The 22,401-nt window shown below is 37.1% G+C and overlaps 1 protein-coding gene across 4 annotated transcripts in view; it reads right to left on the bottom strand.

Annotated features, from left to right (window-relative positions):
* Window positions 1-1,405: 1,405 nt before the first annotated feature.
* Window positions 1,406-22,401, bottom strand: part of LOC136258546 (uncharacterized) — a 63,391-nt gene continuing 42,395 nt past the window's right edge. For all 4 annotated transcript variants that reach the window (XM_066051873.1, XM_066051865.1, XM_066051883.1 and 1 more), the window contains 4 exons: window positions 19,898-19,960; window positions 19,786-19,836; window positions 11,928-11,959; window positions 1,406-1,635 (listed from right to left, as the gene is read on the bottom strand). In XM_066051873.1, the coding sequence (XP_065907945.1) occupies window positions 1,606-1,635; window positions 11,928-11,959; window positions 19,786-19,836; window positions 19,898-19,960 (176 nt within the window). In that variant the 3' untranslated portion in view covers window positions 1,406-1,605. The remainder of the gene's footprint in view (window positions 1,636-11,927; window positions 11,960-19,785; window positions 19,837-19,897; window positions 19,961-22,401) is intronic.

Raw genomic sequence — 22,401 nt, 5'->3', positions numbered from 1 at the left:
ATGGAAAAACTGTCTTTCGTTGCCTTTCCATACATAGGAAAGTTACAAAAGGAGGCCTTATCTTTTCAGGAAAGTTATGGAAATACAGTATTTTTTAATGCCAGGAAAGATAGTGGAAATACAACCTTCTACTACCTTTCCTTGACCTCAAAAGACAAGGAAATCTATTCCTTTTTTATAGTGCTCCATGTCGGAGAAGTCCAAAAACCTTAGTTTACTTGTTGAAAATGATGTTGTTCAAACTGAAACATAGTTTTTGTTATTCCAACATGTCGGATAAGAGTTAACATTGTTGGAAACATTGCCAGTAGGAAGTACAGCTTCATGGTTTGTATTTTCTTCACAAGAAGAGAAGACCTACGTAATGACAGGACTAGGGGATATAGTGAATGAAGAACCAAGCAACGGCAATGATGAGCTTGAGATATGCAACTATATATTTTAATACACTCCCACCACTGTGTTGTCGATTTGCAGCCCCTTTCACAGATGTCTAGAGCATTCTTCACCACACCACAGTAGCATACATTCACTAATATTTTTTTGTACAATGATTATACAAACCAAAAAAATACATTTATCATGGCAATGTTAAATAGGTGATCATTTCAGGGTTGGCTTAACCTTCACTTTGGGTGCAGTGAAATTGTGTAGGTTGACGATGATGGGTGGATTGCAACTCTTAGCCTGTAACACAGACAATTATTTAATGTAGTTAGGATTGAGAAGGGAGTATATCAACTCCCATTGCAAAAATGCAAACCATTTTAATGCTCATGTTGGAAACAGTAATGATGGCCTATATACCTTAAAGGACACATTAGGCATCATCGGCCCACTCAATGATTTAATGCCAAACAGCTTATGTCTCTTGTAGCTCAACTGGCTTGTGGAGTGTGGACAGACTCCCACAGATTCCTCACTAAACAAAAGGATAGGACAATAAAACAGAAATCATACACATTGTTGTGAGGAGAAATCAGGGTCGTCTACAGGGGGTGCAACTGGAGCAATTTGCACTGGGCCCCATCTTGTTGGGGACCCCAAAGGGCTAGGAAAAGGGCCACATACTACAATATCCACATTACATACAATAAAAAGAACATACAGAAGCCTAAGTCTATTTTAAAGACACATAACATTTCACTCAGCGCGTTCATCGACTCAAAGCTCAAGCATAGATTTAACACTCCCAGTTACAATGCTCTTAATAAATTAATAGACAGGAGAGTATCTAATTCCTCCAGTCAAAAACACCAATGATAGTGTTGTGCATTTAATAGAATACATACTTGATACTTTACTGCTAATACTTTATGTTCAATTATGTACGGATTCCACTATTATCATTAATTATAATGATTGGATGTTTTTTAGTAACTTTGTACATGTTATCATTACTTAATTTAACAAAAATATATATAATAGGTGTGCATAAAAGATGTGTGCAAAGTGCTGATTCCAATGAAGTAACTATCAATGCATGTCTAGACTATCTGTATATTCTACTGTATGTATTACATTATATATTGGCTACATGGTGTCAAGTTACTAATGCTATTCAGTTAGTTGTACTGGTTGCTGCACAGAAGTCTTGATGCTATGTTAGTTCTTTTTCCGTGTCAGTGTGACAGGCTTTGTAAGAAACAAACACACATATTATATATTATGCTATACAATATACAGTACTTGTACTATCATGTAACATTTTATGGTGTAACAACAGTTTGTACGTATGGTATGTAAATACCAAAGTTTAAGAATTGTCGGAAATTGTATTAGTTGCTAATGCATGGATCGCCCGTAGAAAATGGTATAACCAAATTTAATCTTATCCCTTAAACCCACAAACTGTAGATTGGGAAATTTTTGTCCAAGACAAGTTAGTTGTAAACTACATTCAATGTGTTAATTTTTCACTGACAACTCAAGCCACAAAAAATATTTTACTATGCAGTTAATTTTTCTGTACAACAAAAAAATTAAACATGTAGCTATTCACGTTGTATTTGCAGTCAACATACCATTGGGCTTAGAAGCTAGCACTGTTTGTTGCTACACGTTTTATGCGCCCTCATGTGTGCCAGAAATGAGCATGCAAGATATATATGATAAAAGTTGATCAAGGTACAACGACAATGTTATACGGGTACCTGTTGTACTATGAATGTGTAATTGTAATGGATGCATGTGATGGAGCTAGGTCAGCCTTGACCTCTCTATGTTTGCAACTACATGGCATACAAACTTATTCTGGCGGAGATTAGAACCCTGCATTTTTTCTTCTCCAACAGCGTACTCATTCCTCAAGTGATTCAACCTGGACAATACAACAAATTTCCGAAAAATAATTTAGCAGAAAATTAATATTCATGAGTGAAAATATTTTGCATAATTTATTTTCATTGGCCGGGGCATCCACAAAATATTCCTACTGTCAAATATTTCCTGATCTACAGTATGACATAGTCCAGAAAACTCTAAACTTAACCAATACTTGCACAAAGCACAGTGGCTATCGAAGTATCCGTCTTATGGCCATGTAATGTATGTCATTCTACTTGTGATGTAAGAAGGATTAAAGTGACAAGGTCTCTCTACAGGGTGACTGGTTTCAAGGTCTCTCTACAGGGTGATTTTTTTCATCTAATCTCTATACAGCATGATTTGTTTCTAGCTGATCTTTCTACAGGATGACTTGTTTCTAACTGATCCTTGATTTGTTCCAAGCTGATATTTCTACAGAGTGATTTGAAATGTAGCTGATCTCGCTACAGGGTGACTTGTTTCTAGCTAGCTGATCTTAAAGGTGCTAGTTGATTTCTCTACAGGGTGACTTCTTTCTGGCTGTACTTTTTATACAGGGCAACTTGTTCTTACCAGATCTCTCTACAGAGTGATATGTTGAGACAAGGTGATTTGAAATGTAGCTGATATCTTTACAGTGTTACTTGTTTCTGGCTGACCTCTCTACAGAAATATTAGTTGAATTCTTTGCAGGATAACTTGCTTCTGGTTGATCTCCCTACTGAGAGAATTGGTTGTAGTTGAACTCTCCACAGGGTGGCTTAATTGTAGCTAAAACACTCTACAAAATGTAGATGAACTTTCTATAGGGTGATAGGTGATCTCTCTACAGTGTAACCTGATCTCTCTACAGGGTGATTTGTTTCTGGCTGATCTCTCTACCAGATGACCTAGTTTGTCTACAGGGTGACTTGAAATGTAGTTGAACACTCTATTGGGTGACTTGATCAAGTTGATCTCTCTACAGGGTGATTTATTTCTGGCTGATCTCTCTATAGGATGCCAATTTGTTTCTAGCTGATCTCTCTTCATAGTGACTTGCTTATAGCCACACGAACTCTCTATACATAGTGACTAGCTCATTACAGGGAGCTTGTTTCTGCTGAACTCTCTACAGAGTGACTTGAAAAGTAGCTGAATTCCTTGCATGGTAACGTGTTTCTAGCTGATCTCTCTACAAGGTAATTAGTTTCTAGCTGATGTCTCTACAGGGTGATTTGTTTCTAGCTGATCTCTCTACTAAGAGATTTGATATCTCTACTGTGTGACTTGTGTATAGTTGATCTCTCTACAGGGCAACTTGTTTCTACTTAACGTAGCTGAACTCTCTGCAGGGTGACTTGTTTCCAGCTGATCTCTTTACATAGTGATTCGTTTCTAGCTGATCTCTCTACTAAGAGATTCGATATCTCTACTGTGTGACTTGTTTATACTTGATCTCTTTAAGAAGGCAACTTGTTTCTACTTAACGTAGCTGAACTCTCTGCAGGGTGGCTTGTTTCTAGCTGATCTCTCTACAGAGTGATTTGTTTCTAGCTGATCTCCCTACAGGGTGATTTGTTTATAGTTGATCTCTCTACTGAAAGGTTTGTTTCTAGATATCTCTACTGTGTGACTTGCTTATAGCTGATCTCTCTACAGGGTAATGTGTTTCTACTGAAGTCTCTGCAGGGTGATATGTTTCTAGTTGATCTTTCTACAGAGTGATTTGTTTCTAGCTAATCAGTTTCTCTTCGTTTCCAGCTGATCTTTCCACAGGGGGACTTGTTTCTAGCTCTACAAGGCAATTTGTTTCCAGCTGATCTCACTACAGGATGACTTGCTTCTAGCTGATCTCTCTACAAGGTGATTTGTGTCCAGCTGATCACTCTACAGGGTAATTGCATAGCTGATCTCTCTACTGAGTGACTTGTTTCTAGCTGATACCTCTACAAGGTAACTTGTTTCCAGCTGAACTCTGACTTGAAGTGTAGTTGAACTCTCTACTGGGTGACTTAATCAAGTTGATCTCTCTAAAGGGCAATTTATTTCTGGCTGATCTCTCTTCTGGGCAATTTGTTTCTAGCTGACCTCTCTTCATGGTGACTTGCTTATAGCTGCCTGAACTCTCTATGCACAGTGACTTGTTTCTAGCTGATCTCTCTTAAGGGCAGCTCGTTTCTACTGAACTCTCTACAAGGTGACTTGAAATGTAGCTGAACTCTCTGCAGGGTGACTTGTTCCTAGCTGATATCTCTACAGGGTGATTTGTTTGTAGCTGATCTCTCTACAGGGTGATTTGTTTCAGGCTGATTTCTCTAAGAGTGACTTGATTCTTGAAACGTAACTGAACTCTCTGCAGGGTGACTTGTTTGTAGCTGATCTCTCTACTGAGAGATTTGCTTCTAGATGATGTCTCTACAGTGTGAATTGTTTATAGCTGCATGATTACTCCACAGGCCAACTTGTTTCTACTGAAATATCTGAAGGGTGACTTCTTTCTATCTGATCTTTCTATAGGTGATTTGTTTCTAGATAATCTCTCTTGGTGTCTAGCCGATAGGGTGACTTGTTTCTAGTTCTACAAGGTGATTTGTGTCCAACTGATCTCTCTACAGGATGATTACATAGCTGATCACTCTACAGGGAGACTTGCTTCTAGCTAATCTCTCTGCAAGGTAACTTGTTTCCAGCTGAACTTTCTACAAGGTGACTTGAAAAATATAGTTGAATTCTCTATAAGGTGACTGGTTTCTAGCTGATCCCTTTCCAGGTTAACTTGCTTCTAGCCAATTTCTCTCCAGCTGAATACTCTACAGGATGGCTCAATAAATATCAATAGTTTAACACTTTACAGGGCAACTTGTTTCTAGCTGATCTCTCTACAGGATGTAGTTGAGTTCTATTCAGAGTGGCTTATAACTGAGTTAAATTTTCTACAGGACATAGTTGAACTGTAATTTATTTATTAGCTGACTGTTTTATTAAGAGCTAAGCTCGATCGTGTAATTATTACACACTGTTGATTTTATTGTTGTACCATCGTGGTCTTTAACTTAACTACTTTCAAACCACAACAAACGTTTGAGGTTCAATAGGTAACCTATTCACGTACCAATTTTCAGCTTCTTTCCATAAGCGGTTTACCCTGTAGGCATGACAACATATTGGTGTTATTTTTCTGAATAATCACTAGTAACTCCTTGACTGTTAATCATTTTCCAGCCAAATTTGGTACGAGAATGCACCTTTATACTCCCCTTATGTGTGCCAAATTTCAAGGCAATCGGATATGCTGTTCGCATTTTATGGCAGTTTTAGTACTAAGTGTGCGAAAAGAAGAAAATAATAATAAAAAAACTCGAAGAAACTAAGCCAATCTTTGAAGTCGCATATCTTGGGAACGCTTGAAGCGATTTCACTCAAATTTGGTATGTGGAGTACTGGTGTTGGTGGGTGTGCCCACAATAAAAATGGTCTTGTTTTGTAAAGGCAGCACAGAGCTACAAAGGTGCGAAAATAGCATTTTCTTTCTTCCTGTCAAAATACTCACGGGTGTTGTGTGCTGGCTCCTTGGCCCTGCAACACACTACCGTGTGTCTTGATTACCATAAGTACGTACCTTCTTTACTACTACACACTAAACAATAATGAATTTCTGCTGTGGTTTTATTAATGGTGAGGATAGCTTTTTGTGTCAGCTTTCTCTTAGTGTATTAGTTAGTAAGACCTTTGATTTTTGGGCTGGCTTGTGTAATATGCATATGCATAGTGACCAGTGAGTATAGAAATGGCTTCAGCAAATCTGTTGCTGTAAGGTAATGGAGGTAACTTGAAGTAACTTTGTGAATTTCAACATTTATAGGCTGTAATTCATAAACCGTTTAATGAAATCTGTGTTGAAGATACACCAGGGTATGGTGATTGTTTGTACCAAAGTAGAAGTTTTTAGCTACTCTGGTGTTTATGACAGCACAGTTTGATTGAAGTATTGTAGCGCAATTTTACTTGAGTTCCATGCCAAAACTTTGCTATAGCCAAGTTTCTACCCATTTCTTTTACGTATAACACTTGTGTTATCTTTTACGTATAACACTTGTGTTTGTTTAGTTCTCATAGTAAACAGCCAACAAGTGCATAATTCTTGGGACCTAACCAGTGCGATTGAATGATTGTGCATTGTAATTGCATCAAAACTGCTTGAGAAAGTTAATGCAGTCTGCAAGAAATATAGTTGCTAAGGTTGTAACAAGGTAAGATCACATTAAAGTAATGTTGGTGGTCTCTGTGACTTACTGTCAGAAATTCATGAACTATATAACCCATAAACACAATATGCATTATTTACACTACTGGATATTTTGTGCCATATCTTTTTAATGGTTACCTTAAATTACTCACAATTTGGTAAGCACAGACTACGTAAACATTACGTTGCCTGTAGCCAAATTTTGTTGCAATCGGTTTTGCTTATTGTAATGTAAGTTATCAACTTGAATGCAAATTATTCATGGAGATAACTCCATTTATCTTATTTGTAATGTTTCACAAGTTTGCAACAACTTGAAAATTATAATGGCTAATAACTCTTATGTGACCTTTGTCACAATTTGATGCCAAGTAGTTATTTCGAAGGAGGATCTAAACTGTGATGTAACTTGGCAAGTGAAAATCCCACTTCTCTGAACTTGTAGCCATGAGTAGAGGTTACATCACTTCTTCAATTGAAATCTGACTTTAGCATGTAACCTGTAGAGTCTTTATGCTCAAACTGCGTTTTGAAGGCACAAATACAATATTATGTGCATTTTTCGAAATTTCAATGGCTTGCATAGTTGTGTTACGTAAGTCAAATATTTGAATCTAATTTTTCTAAATACAAAGTAAATTTTTCATCCTGCAATACATGAAATGGACTATTTCGTAGCAAGTGCTGTCAAGTTTCCGAGAGATTTTTTGCTTGCTCCATTTCTAATGCATTTAAAAAATCATTTACTGCTTTACTTTGCTCAGGTATTACAACACAAGATCTTCAGGTTGCAAAACTATGCAAGAAGTCTGCATGCTTTTGATATCTAACCATTATTTTTGGAGGTGTGCAACACTGTTTAACAGTAATAATCAAGACACACAGTAGTACAGTACGTTATGCAGTTACTGTAAGAAAGCCAACACATCAATATAGTGTGTATTGTTAGAAAAAAAAAGAAGATTCTTCATGCATGCATACATAATTCCAGGATCAGTTCTTTAATGTGGCAGGCAGGTGAGCAAGTAGGCAGAGAGGCAAAATTTTGGGTTTGGCAATTTAAAAAAAATTCAATATCCAGTCATCTGCTAGTGTTTTTTTTCGGTCAACTGTGGGTATACGCCTGGTTTACTGAAATTGTGTGTGTGTGTGTGTGTGTGTGTGTGTGTGTGTGTGTGTGTGTGTGTGTGTGTGTGCTACCCATGTTTGTCCGTACGCACCCACATGAGCAAAATCATTAAATGGTAAAAGCAGCTAGCACGTAAGAAGTAAAAGCAAAACTGAAGTATGTATTAAATTTCCACAAGAGCAAACTTTGCTTTGAGGTGGTTTCTTTTCAACAGTCTGAAATATGGGTGTGGCAACTCTCCTTAGATTTTGCAAAATACCTTCTCCTAAAGTTTTACAGGCATTTAACAACTAAACAACAACGGTGCAGGCCTTGTAGATTACTAGGAATAACCAATCCCTTTGAGTTGAAAGTGGGTGCGTCCCCTACGTACACAAATGAAAATAAAGAACAGCTTTGAGGCTTTGTCAAGAGAATTTGTGGGAAAAAACACGATAGCTAAACTATAAAACAGTTTAGAAGATACTTCTGTGCGTAACATGTTGTTCAAGCTTGTTTAACAAATGCTTCCTTAACAATGCATAGCAACGTAATTGAAGAGTTACAAAAAAAATCATGAATTACAAAATCCAAAATTACATTAATTATTTGATGTATTATAGCTACATAGTTACTAGTATAAAATTGCTAATTTAAAAATGAAGATACGTATCTATGCAATAAAAAGTAGTGAAACATGAGATGAATGATGGCATTACAGCATAGTTCGGTGGGAAAGTCCCCACTTTGGAACTGAACAAAATTATAGCTAATGTGCCAAAGTAGGGACTTTCCTACCAAGTTATGCTGTAATACCATCATTCATCTCTTGTTTCACTACAGTTTATATAGATCCCTACTTCTTTTTTAAAATACTAGTTTGTTTAGTTGTTTGTTGTAGCACAGTTAGTTACAGTGTAACTTGTGACTGTTCTATAAGAATATCATACATGACCGTTCTTTTAGAGTGACTGTTCTATAAGAGTATCTCGAGTCAACCAAGGGGTGTGCAACTAGCTAGACCAATAAGGGGTGAGGTCATCATGTTTGCTGTTAAGTAAATAGCTAGAGGTGTGCATGGTCTCCACACTCTATTGTTATTAGTCCACCTAAATCTTTATTTGATTGGTGTGGTTGCAAACCTATCATGAATGGGATCCTGCCAATCGCGAAGTTGCAGATATCTAGCTAGTACCATATAGCCTAAATATTTCAGGGGGCAACTATTTCAAGGTTGAGCAATGCTGCTAAAAATAAAATTTTCACGGATTTTCAAACACTCCCAAAATGTATTAGACTATATGGAGGTCTAAATATTTCAAGGCAAAAATTTTCCTGACTTCCCCAAAACAGCAAAATCAGCAAAACTTTCCCCCCTCAAAATATTTAGGCTACATGGTATACCTTTTAGTAGCGCCGAGACTGAAGCATCCAACTCTGAAATAATTCTGTGGTATCTAAATATGCTGCTGAAAGAAAGGGTTGATATATACGGAAATTAATGCCTCGATATGATTTCATTGGTTGAAGAAGAAGACAAGCAGCCTGATTGAAGATAAGAGAAACGACAAGGCACAGAGGGCTTACACTCATCAGAACCACAAAAGGCACATCCCACTGGTGAGTTTATTATTGTGGCGTAAAATGGTGGCTGTGTACTGCTTCATTTGGCCTCTAGGCCTGCGACTATGGTCAGTGAGTGAGGCAGACCAAATTTCGAGTTTTGGCAATTTTCAAAATTCTATATTCAGTCACAGGTAAGTGTTTTCTTGTTTTAATCCTGTATTTCATGTTAGATGGACTAACATTATTCTGTAAAGGTGATTTTTGTGGCGTAAGATGTCTCTAGGATGATTTTTGAAGGTAGCATTTTAGGTGATGTGTATCATTTTGGGAGGATCTCTACTTAAAATAGTACTATACCGTACTGTTTGATACATAGTTTAATTCCAAATGAGTTAGCTAGCTGCATGGCACCTGGATTTTAGAAGTAGCACAGCATCAGCTTGTTTCCTTTTTAATGCTGGATTTGAAGTTAGTTGCAATATTGTAAAGTGATTTTTGTCACATATGTATTTTAGATGAAAACCTCTAAACAGTATTATTTGTACTGTTTGATATACGTGTGGCTGTGACTGCTTTATTATAGTATCATCTTGTCCTCTCTGCTTATCTTAAGTGAGCTACACAAGATTAAGGATTGTGGTTGCATGTCTACAGCAAAACTGTAGTTAGATTAATAAGGAGTATGATAGCCATCCTCTGATTGTTAAGGGTGTGGTATCATGCTTTGATCATGGTCTCCAATCATATTATACGACCATGTAAGTACAGCTACTTCCTCTTACAGTAGTGCAAGTGCTTCAGATAGTTTTGTGGTACGTAAATACATTCCTCTAATGATACAGAAAATTAATGTTTTGAAGAAGATGACCATGTCTAATCAGAAAGGCAAAATACAAAAGGCAGACACTTGTTAGAACCAGAAAAGACACATGCCATACACATGAGTTTGCCATTGTAGTGTGAAATGGTGACCATACGTTACTTCATTTGGCCTTTAGCTTTGCAACCATGATCTGGCTGGCTGGCTGGCCGGCTGGCTGGCTGGGTAAACATCCTTTTTACGCAAGTAGCTTGTGTTAGTAAACACTAAGTGATGCTAAGTGAGTTTATAGTGAAATTAACTTTCTCTGTGTAATTCATGTAATTAACTGTGTGTTTAATCACTAACAGAAATGGGGTTTCAAAGGATTAATTAAACTTTTTTTAAAAATACTAGTTTGTTTAGTTTTTGTTGTAGCAAAGCTAGCTACAGTGTAACTTGCGACTGTTCTATTATCTATGGGTAAACAAACCGCTTTTACCAACATATTACGCACAGAAGTATCTTCTAAACTGTTATATAGTGTGACTAACATGTTTTTCCCACAAATTCTCTCGACAAAGACTCAAAGCTGTTCTTCATTTTTGTTCGCGTACGTAAGGGATACGCCCCCTTTCAATTCGAAGCGATAGGCTATTCCTAGTAGTGTACAAGGCCTGCACCATTGTTTTTCAGTTGCTAAACGCCTGAAAACCTCAAGGGGAAGGTAGTCTGAGGAAAGTCGCCACACCCGTATTTCAGTCCGCCGAAAAGAAACCACCTCAGAGGAAAGTTCACCTGTGCAGAAGTTTAATACAGACATTTTTACTTCTTACGTAAAAGCTGCTTTTACCATTATTTAACAATTTTGCTCACATAGGTGCGTACGGACAAACATAGGTACATAGGTAGGTAGGTACACACACACACACACACACACACACACACACACACACACACACACACGCGCACACACTTTTACAAAATCAATTTCAGTAAACCAGGCCGGCTGTGGGCGCGCGCCTGGTTTAAAAACTGGGCAAACATACATGTACTACATATAATATTTTATTCCCATTTTAATTAATCACTTTGGCTGTACTAAAACATACTTCAAATCAATAAAACACATACACCACCAGATTCTCCTGTTCATTAGGAGTAAGAAAATCTTTGTTTTGTGTTTGTACAGTATACAGTACATGAGTTATGGGCACTTATTTACAATGTGGCAGAAATAAATTGGAATGGCCTTCTTCTTTGTCCACATGGAGGTGTACATGAAAACACTATACCTTGATTAATGAGCCAGTTCATGGTGAACAGACTAAGCCAAACCCTGTCATTGTACTGTAGTTTGTTTCAGCTGTGAGTTATGATCAATTAAATAAATGCCATTTATTTACTGTATTTTTGATGTATAAATCGATTTCATTCCTGTTCCAAATGTCTACATAAAAGGCTGAAACTTTGGATGTCCACTCCTTTGTTACTATAGATAACAGAGAAGCAATAAATTTGAATTCAATTCAAGGAGTGTGCGAAAATGGCTGCTTTTTGTTTAGCGGGTCACAGATTTTTGATGAGTGCGCTTTTTACTTTCTTGGCTGTGTGACTCACTATTTGACAGAAATGCTAAACAGCCAAACTGTAAAAAAAGTGTAGCCTTCAAAAACGCCTGATTAAACAGTCCTTAAAACAAAAGTAGCAGCTAAGATATAGCTGCAAAGAAGTGTGTGCCAAACAATTATAATGATGACATGGGAAAATTGTAAACTTGATTGGTATTAATACTCTTGCTTGCAGCAATGTCTTGGCTACTACCTTTGATTTCACAACTTATTTTAATATTTTGAAGGTCACAACCTAATTCATCATGCATACTGTAGCACCATAAGTTATACAAAAATTAATCTCACTTTTGTTCTTTGCACAGTCAATACCAAAACATCTAAAAGAAACAATACATTCATTATTAATCATACCTAATAATAAACACATTTGTATTTAATAGTGCTGTATTTACAAAGAAGACAAACGATGCTAAATTAACATAATCATAATTCTTTAATTACAGACATTGATTGTAATACGGTTGTACCAAAGTGAATAAATAATCTAAAGATGAAAAAAAAATTCTATTATGCTATAGAAATTATTTAGTCACAAATTCTTGTTGGCAAAATCAGAAAGTATAGTGGTGGAGAATAACACTTCCTAAGGTACAAGAATAGTTGAAGATGATAGGTATGAAACGCACATGATACAAAATGCAATATGGATACATGTTATTTGTTTGATAATGCTGATGGAAATCAGTCTGTGCAAAAATTATAGGTACAGTGCCCAAGTACAAAATTACTGGGTTGAGATAGAACAGTCACCCATAGCCATTACAACTCTTCTGTTAACCACACCTACATAATCAATAGCTTTCAGGAATTGTGTTTGATTGCACAATCACACATGGCAATACAACACAGGAGTTGTGATGTCTCCTAAGATGTGTACTTTTCAAAGGCAGGAGAAAACAACTGTACATGTACCAAAGATATATGCAATAAAGATATTTAGCAATCCTCCAGTGAGTGCAACGTATATATACATAAATAGCTACTCTACTGTGTAAATCATTTAATATACATAGCAGTAAATTTGTATGTAATTGTGCTTTAGCCCAGAGGACAAATTCACTCCATAATTCAAATGACAAGAGATGAATCGGTTTTTATACATGTCTCCAGCTACAATGGTAAATTTCTTACATAAATTCCCCCTATCCAAGCATTTCTAAATGAAATCTGACAAAAACGTGTGTGTGGCCCAAGATGGAAGATCATCTAGAAGAAAAGGGAAAGAATTATAACTTGATCCTAACAAAATTCCACAATTCCCGCCAAAAAACCAACTAATACTGGCTATGGAACATGACTTTGTACATTGTGCAAGTAACCATGCATGTACATGGCCACCAGATTAAATGCAACTTACACTGCTTAAACATCAAACATTATTAATCATGGCACATTAGCACGATTGTATGTACATAAGAGGTTGTGTGTGATTAACGATTACATAATTGACAAGTAAGGTAAAGGAGGTTACTGTAACTTATCTAGAGAGTTCTAGAAGAATCCTTTAATAGTTCTATAAATTGTGTGTGTTGCTGTTTTTTTTTGCCAAGTCAGTAATAATAAGTCAGTTGTTCTTCCAGTAGGTGGTATTCTGCATTTCTCTGACAGGTTATGGGCCCAGTTATAGTCCTTTCATTGTCTGAAGATTTTTGTGAACATCCAACAACCCTGTGGGCTAGTGGGAATTTATATCTGGAATTGCTAACCAACAAGCTGAAGAATTCAAGAACAAGAATAAACAGTTTTCTACTTAGTGTAATGAGGAATGATGTTGTGAGTTCTTTGAACAGAAGAGAATGAGTAGTATGATTTATATAGACTGTGTGGACTGTGACTACATATGAAGAGAGGCACACGAATTCAGGAGTACCAGTCAGTTGGATGAGCTATCTGATTTTGCTATTGGTGAGGCAGTAAGTCAAGTTCATTAAGCAATGGCTACAAACTTGACTACTTGAAAACTTTTTTTATTGAACTGATGTGATATTAAAGTCAGAGATTATCTCTTTCATGTGATACTCAACTGCATGTACTAAGCATATCAAGCTAGAGAGTCTGGGAGCATGCTCCTTCAAGGAAAACTTTGAAAATATATGATTTGAAATGGCACGTGGAGGCTATTTTTTGATTGTAACTGCTAATGCGTAATATGCATGATCAATAGCTCAATGTAATGCCATGCAGTTGACTCACTGGAACTTTTTTAAAGACAATATAAATGTAAATGATTTAGCCCAAGCAGTGCCGGTAATGAGAAGTGTCATGAATGCTCTATTAGAGTATCTCTCTCTTTTTCATGCAGATTCAAATAGCTGAAAAGTGGTCCAGCCAATGCCAGACCATGTCACTATGGGCTCCAGCACTACAGCCATAGATTCTATCATGTGTGGTGCAGCAATACTGTCTAGTAACGTTTGAGTAGAAAATTTGGGCTACCAAAACTCAGGCCTGCTCAGCCTGAGTTGTCAAGTAATTTTTAACAAGGCAGCTGCCTCGGTTGCCTCAATGGTAGCTACACCATTGCTAATTGAACTTAAAATTCTTCAATTTTTCTTGTATTAGTATAGAACATAATTACCCACTATTTTAGCATTTACATGCCTAAGTAAAGTAAAAGGCCAACTGTGAAATTGTAAATAATTGTTGTACCAATATTACAGCTATCATATATCTAATCAAAAACAGCCAAGCTGTAAAAAATGGGTGCAGCCTCCAAAAAAGCCAGGATGAAAAAAGATGTGAAGTCCAAGGTGGTAGCCAAGAAATGGCCATGATGGTAGGTTAATGGCAAAAATTTTAATAACGTCGATTCAGGTAAATTTGTGTTGCCTCCTCTGTCTAGGATTCGGCACCAAATTCACCTGAATTGTCGTTATTAATTTTTTTTGCCATTAACCTACCATCACAGCCATTTCTTGGCCACCACCTTGAATTTCACATTCTTTTTCATTCTGGATTTTTTGGAGGCTACACCCTTTTTTTACAGCTTGGCTGTTTTTGAGTAGATATCACTTCGTTTTGTAATTTCATACCAAAAGCCAGCCTATGGCCAGCTTTGGGTATTTCTTTTTACTTGCGTATTTCTTTTCTATAGGAATGACAATTATTAAGGAAAAGGTTATTTTAATGTTTAATTGTTTAGCTATACATGCACATTTAATAATACCATTTTGTAATTGTGACCGTCTCAGCAAAACCCCGACTTGTTCGCACAAGCATGCGTATTGAGAAAATTAAAATTTTAAAATAATTTGTAAAATTATGCATGCTACAAAAAAAACTACGCAAGTATTTATCGGGCCAGTACTTGAAGAAGGAAAACTCAAATCGATTAAAACTATACACCATCTTATTCGCCTGGTCATGGAGCGTTCAAAAATCATTGTTTCGTTTCTCTAGCTCCAACGGTATGCATGTCACGTGCGTTTGTTTACGATGCGGTAAACGTAAACAAGATCGTCATCATTTCTTCTACCAAACCGCCTTCATATCCATACGCGCAAGTATCTACAGGGCTACTACTATAGCTTGGCTGATGTGCTGATCCATGGTGAACATTTGAAGCCAAATTGCAACATTGTAGACTAATCCAAACAGAAGTTATGGCTTCAAATGTAAGCGCCTGTAGTTTATTTTCAGTATAGTCGCTGTACAAATCGATTATCTTGTTCTTCCTACTGTCTAGCGCTATAATTCCAAAACTACACACCACAGAAGGCTGAAACTTCGGTGATCCATTCATTGGACACTGCAGATATTGCTGAATAAATAAAAAAAATTTTTATTGTGCGAACAAGTCGGGTTTTTGCTGAGACGGTCACAATTATTACAATTGTGTTACAGGATGAATTGTTTACAGCTGTAATTTGGAAATGTGTAGCTGAAATTTCTATATACAGGGAGAATCATGATGTAGCTGTACTGTTAGACTACATAGTGAACACTTTGTAGTTGAACTCACCACAGAGCAACTTGTAACCTAACTAAACTGAATTGCAAGATAGCCGAACTTCTACAGGATAGTTTCCTTGAAGGCGAACCTTCTACAGGATGGCATGTTTCTAGCCGAACTCTCTACAGGGTGAATTGTTTCTATCTGATCTCTCTACAGGGTGATTTGAAATGTAGCTGATTTTTCTACATGGTGACTTGTTTCTAACTGATCTCTCTACAGGATAACAGTTTCAAGCTGATCTCTCTACAGGGTCACTTGTTTCCGACTGATCTCTCTATGGGGTGATTTGTTTCAAGCTAATCTTTGTACAGTGTAATTTGAAATGTAGTTTGATCTCTCTACAGGGTGACTTGTTTGTAGCTGATTTCTCTACAGGGTGACTTCTTTTCTAGTTGAACTCTTTATAGGGTGACTTGTTTCTACTTGCAGAGTGATTTGTTTCAAGCTAATCTCTCTACAGGGTGATTTATTTCTAATTAAATACTGTACAGGGAGATTTGTTTCTAGCTAAATTTTCTACTGAGAGATTTGTTTGTACCTGACCTCTCTACAGGGTGACTTGTTTCTAGCTGATTTTTCTACAGGGTGACTTGTTTCTACCCAATCTGTATACAGAGTGATTTGTTTCAAGCTGATCTCTCTACAGGATTTCTTGTTTCTACTAGCTGATCTCTCTACAGGATGATTTGTTTCTAACCAGGGTGATTTGTTTCCAGCTGAACTTTCTACTGAGAGATTTGTTTGTAACTGATCTCTCCACAGGGTGATTCATATTGTCGTTGGACTCAATACAGAGTGACTTGATCAAGCTGATCTCTCTACATGCAGGGTGCATAGTTTCCAGCTGATCTCTCTACAGAGTGATTGTTCTAGCTGATTTCTCTACAGCAGGTTTGTTCTAGCTGATCTTTCTACAGGATGACTTGTTTCTAACTGATCCTTCTACAGGGTGACTTGTTTCTAGCTGAACTCTCCACAGGATGACTTGATTCTATCTGATCTCTCTACAGGATGACTTGTTTCTAACTGATCCTTCTACAGGGTGGTTTGTTTCAAGTTAGTTTTTTATAGGACAATTTAAAATGTAGATGATCTCGGTACAGGGTGACTTGTTTCTAGCTAGTTGATCTCTCTACAGGGTGACTGGTAGTTGATTTCTCTACAGGGTGACTTTTTGGCTGAACTATCATTTTGTTTCAAGCTGATCCTCTACAGGGTTGCTTGTTTCTAGCTGATCTCTCTACAAGGTGACTTGAGAACTAGTTGAACTTTTTGCAGCAGAACTTGTTTCAATCTGATCTCTCTACAGAGTGATTTGTTTTTAGCTGACCTCTCTACAGAGTGATTTGTTTCTAACTGAATACTGTACAGGGTGATTTGCCGATTAGTCTACTGAGAGATTTGTTTGTAGTTGAACTCTCCACAGGGTGAGTTGATATGTAGTTGGAATCTGTACAGGGTGATTTGATCAAGCTGATCTCTCTACAAGGTGCCTTGTTTCCAGCTGATTTCTCTGCAGAGTAATTTGTTTTTCTAGCTGATCTCACTAAAGCAAGATTCGTTTCTATAGCTGATCTATTTCTACAGGGTAACAGTTTCAAGCTGATCTCTCTACACATGCAGTGACTTGTTTGTAGTTGAACTCTCTACTGTGCGACTTGTTTGTAGATAACTCTCTACAAGTGACTTATTTGTACTGCAGCTGAATTCTCTACTGAACTTTCTTTTGCTGGGTGACCTGTTTGTAGCTGAACTCTACCAAATGACTAGCTTGTATATAGCTGAAAAGTGACTTGTTTGTAGCTGAATTCTCTACTATATAAGTGGCTGAACTATTTGGACGACTAATTGTAGCTGAACTTTCTACAGGTGACTTCTTGTAGCTGAACTCTCTGCTAGAGGACTTTTTTGTAGTTGAACTCTCTACAGGTAACTTGTTTGTATCTGAATTCTCTAGAGGGGGATTTTTTTTTGTAGCTGAAACCATACAGGATGACTTAATTATTGTCGCTGAAGTATCTAGTGTGAATATTTGTAGCTCAACTCTCTACTGTATGATTAAATTTTGTCTGTAGCTGAGCCCTCTACAGGTAACTACTGGGTGACTTGCTTGTAACTGAATTCTCTACAGGACGGTCTGTTTGCAACTGAACTTGTGATTTGTTTGCAGCTGAACTCACTACAGGTAACTTCTGTGTAGCTGAATTCTCTATTGGGTGACTTTCTTGTAGCTGAACTCTATACAGGATGGCTTGTTTGCAGCTGAACTCTCCACAAGGTGATCGTGTATAGCTGAACACTCTACCAGTAACTTATTTGTAGCTGAATTTCTCAACCAGTCTACGGGTGGCTTATTTGTAGCTAAACTTTCCACAGGCTGATTTGTATATAGCAGAACACTCTACAATGTGATTTGTTTGTAGCTAAACTCTCGACAGGCTGATTTGTTTGGAGCTGAATTCTCTAACGGGTAACTAGCTTGTATCTAAGCTTTGTAGGGTGAATTGTTTGCAGCTGAACTCTCTACATGGTGATTTGTTTGTAGCTGAACTCTCTACAGGCAAATTGTTTCTTTCTAACGTATAACTAGCTTGTAGCTGAACTTTTCAGGGTGAATTATTTGTAGCTGAATGGGTGATTTGTTTGTAGCTGAACTCTCCACAGGGTGATTTGTTTGTAAGTGAACTCTCTACTGGGTGATCTGTTTGCAGGTGAACTCTCTACTGGGTGACCTGAACTATATCTACTAACAGGTAACTTAATTGTTTTTCTATCAAGTGATGTGTTTGTAGCTGAATTCTGTACCAAGTGATTAGCTAGTAGCTGAATTCACTTTTTTTGTAGCTGAACTCTCTACTGGGTGTCCTGTTTGTTGTTGGTGGACTCTATAGGTGACTTCTTTTTGGCTGATCTCTCTACAGGGTGGCTTGTTTGTAACTGAACTATCCACAGGTTGATATGTTTGTAGCTGAATTCTCTACAGAGTTACTTGTTTGTAGTTGAAATCTTCCACAGAGTGATTTGTTTGTAGCTAAGCTCTCTACTGTGTGACTTGTTTGTTGTAGCTGAACTCTCTACTGGAGGACCTCTTTGTAGCTGAACTCTCTACAGGCTACTTGTTTCTAATTGATCTCTGTATTATTATGGTGGCTTTTTTGTAGCTGAATACTCCACAGGGTGATTTGTTTGTAGCTGAGCTCTCTATTGGGTAACTTGTGTTATCTGAACTCTCCGCTTGGTGACTTGTTGCATAGCTGAACTCTCTAAACAGTAACTTGATATGTAACTGAACGCTCTAAGTACTAACAATGCTGAATGCTCTAATAAAGTGACAGTCTTATTAGAGTATCTCGATCTACCTTTTGCTACGTGTAGTTTGCTTTCATATCATAACTCAGTGGTTTGTAATCTGATTCTTCTGTACTATTGCAAGGACTTTCTATGATGATTATTCCAGCTACATACAGATTTTCAGCTCATTGCTCTAAGCAGTTTGCCCGGTAGGCGTGAAAACTAATAGCTTTTTTTATTCACAAAATTTGATCGCGTAATTGTGACACAAGTTGGGTTTTGTGTCATATCTCCATGGTCTTTATCTCAATTCCTTTCAAACTATAAAAAGGCACTCCTATGCCATCTACACAGCAATTTTCAAGTCATTCTTCCAACAGAAATTCAACCTTATTTTATGCAAATAATCGGTCATAACTCTGTGACTGTTCATTGGATTCCTACCAATCTTGGTACTAAGATCCTCCTTAATGAGCCCTTTCAGTGTGCCAAATTTCTACTTGAGCGGAGTACGCATTGTGTTTTATGGCAGATTTTGTGAAGTGTGCAAAATGAAGAAGAAAAAAAACAAAGAAATTAAAACTAAACTTTGGTCACTTGTATCTCGGAAATGGCTGGAACGATTTTTTCCAAATTTGGTACGTAGACTCCTCTACTTAGCCGGCAGTTCTGTAGCAAATTTGGCTTCAATCAGATAAGGGATTACGGAGCTACAAAGGTGTGAAAATCACATTTTCTTTCTTCCTGTTAATATACTCATGGCGTGACATGCTGGCTTCTTGGGCCGCACGACACACTACCATGTGTCTTGATTACTGCATGTTTGTTTAGCATTTTTTGGGGCTTTTGATAGCTTAATTCATTCAATACTATGTTATGTAAACACAATTAACTAACCTGTCCGACCGTCAGCTGGCTGAGTATTGTAATGAACGCCATGTACTTCATCTGCATAATATATGTAAGTTTGTTGTATCCACCAAACACAAACTTAATGCTCACTGCTTACCTGTACTATTAATACATTGCCTTCTACTCTGATGGCTACAATCAGCTGGAGCAGATGGACAATCTGTATAAATATGTAGGAGATCAACTACATAAAATCATTTTGTTTGAACTACATTAAATTTCTAACTATTAACTGGTTCTGTGCCAGCTCCTATGAACTGGTTAAGAGTTCAGTAAACAAGTTTTCTGGTAGTTTAGTAAATGAGCTATTGATGCTATTCACAAGGCATTGAGATAGTGCTGTGGGTCAGTTCATTAAGTTTCTCACTGACACAACAAGCTAATGTCAATAATTTTTAACATTTCCCATACATCATGATCATATATAGACAATTCCAAATTCACCTTAAAAATACTGTAAGTACATACAATTTTGTTATTTTAAAAAAAATTATGCATAATTATATTACATGCGAGGCTCATGCGCATACGTATCACCTATGTAGTACTGTATAAAACGTATGCTTACTAGGTAAACTGCTTATAGGAATGAACTGTAAATTGATGTATAGTTGGATTAATAATTGCAGAATAATCTTTCAGTGGTTTAGAAGAAAATACACTGTGAAAATCAATTACATGTAATAAGTGCTCGATCGAGATATTCTAATAGTGCAGTTACCCTATTAAAACATCCAGTAAGTAGCAACAGGACATTCTATAGCAAACAAGTCATCCTGCACAGATTTCAACTGTCAACATGTAGAGAGTTTAGCTACAAACAAGTCACCATGTAGAGCGTTTAGCTACAAAAAAGTCACTCTGTAAAGAGTTCAGCTATAAACTACTGTAGGCACCCTGTAGAGAGTTCAGCTTCAAACAAGTCGCCCTTTAGAGAGTTCACCTACTCAACAAGTCAACCTAGAGAGCTCTGCTAACAAGCCACCCTGTAGAGAGTTCAACTAAAAAATTACCCTGCAGAGTTCAGCTATGTTACAAATCACCTCATAGAGAGATCAACTAAAATTAAATCACAATGTAGTGAGTTAAGCTACAAACAAGTTACGCTGTAGAGAGTTCAGTTACGCTGTAGAGAGTTCAGCTACGTAGAATCAAGTCACCATATAGAGAGTTTAGCCACAAAACAAGTCACCTTGTAAAGAGTTCCGATACGTTACAAGTCACCCTGTAGAGAGCTGCAAATATGTATACAAAAAACTATTAACAAAATCTTAATCTTCTTCCTGTAAAGAAAATCTAATCCAAAACAGCCAAGCTGTAAAAAGAAGAGTGCAGCCCTCAAAAAGGCTATGGTGAAAAAAGATGTGAAATCCAAGGTGGCGGCCAAGAAAAGGCTGTGATGGTAGGTTAATGGTAAAAATTTAATAACAACAATTCAAGTGAATTTTGGTGCCACACAAAATTCACCTGAATTGTCATTATTAAAATTTTTACCATTAACCTACCATCACAGCCATTTCTTGGCCACCACCTTGGATTTCACATCTTTTTTCACCATAGCCTTTTTGAGGGCTGGACTCTTTTTTTATAGCTTGGCTGTTTTGGATTAGATTTCACTTCTTTTTGCATTTGTATATCCCAAAGCCGGCTTATGGCCGGCTTTGGGACTTTTTTAACCTATCTTTTTTCTTTACCACAGGAAGAAGAAAAGATGAAGCAGATGTTAAATACTTTAAATATTTCTGATTTTATCAGTAAATGTACAATTTATATATATAATTCGTATAATTATTACAGAATTATCTACATGATTGCTTCTTTGTAATTGAACGTTCTACAAGGTGACTTCTTCTAGATGATGTCTCTACAGGGTCACTAGTTTGTAGCTGAACTCTCTACATGGTAGTTTCTTTGCAACTGAACTCTCTACAAGGTGACTTCTTCTAATAACTTCTTCTAGCTGATCTCTCTACAGGGTGATTTGTTTGTAGCTGAACTCTCTACAGGTGATTTGTTTACAGCTGAACTTTCTACAAGGTAACTTCTTCTAGCTGTTCTCTCTACAGGGTGACTTGCTTGTTGTTCATCTCTCTACAGGGTGACTTGTTTGTAGCTGAATACTCTACATGGTGGTTTCTTTGTGGCTGAACTCTCTACAAGGTGACTTCTAGCTGAACTATCTCTTTCTGCAGTTGAATTTCCTACAAGGTAACTTCTTCTAGCTGATCTATCTACAGAGTGAATTGTTTGTTACTGAGCTCTCTACAGGGTGATTTGTTTGTAGCTGATCTCTATACAGGTTACTTATTTCTAGCTGATCTCTTGAATTCTCTTCAGGGTGACTGCCCTATTAGGATGACAGTTCTATTAGAGTATCTCAATCTCGCACTTGCTACACCAAATTGGATTTTGTGTTATAACTCTGTGGCTTTAAGTCTGATACTTCTACGCCATTGAAGAGCCCTTCTAAGATGATTACTCCATCTCTACAGTGATTTTCAAAGCAATGCCCCAAGCTGTTTTTCTGGTAGTCGTGACAAGTAGTCGTTTTTATTAGCTAATCTCGATTGCATAATTGTTACACATTGTTGGTTTTTTCGT

Source organism: Dysidea avara, chromosome 1, assembly GCF_963678975.1.
Source record: "Dysidea avara chromosome 1, odDysAvar1.4, whole genome shotgun sequence".
NCBI classification, from domain to species: domain Eukaryota; kingdom Metazoa; phylum Porifera; class Demospongiae; order Dictyoceratida; family Dysideidae; genus Dysidea; species Dysidea avara.
The sequence above is the reverse complement of the archived record's forward strand: the minus strand, read 5'-3'. Positions and strand labels throughout refer to the sequence as shown.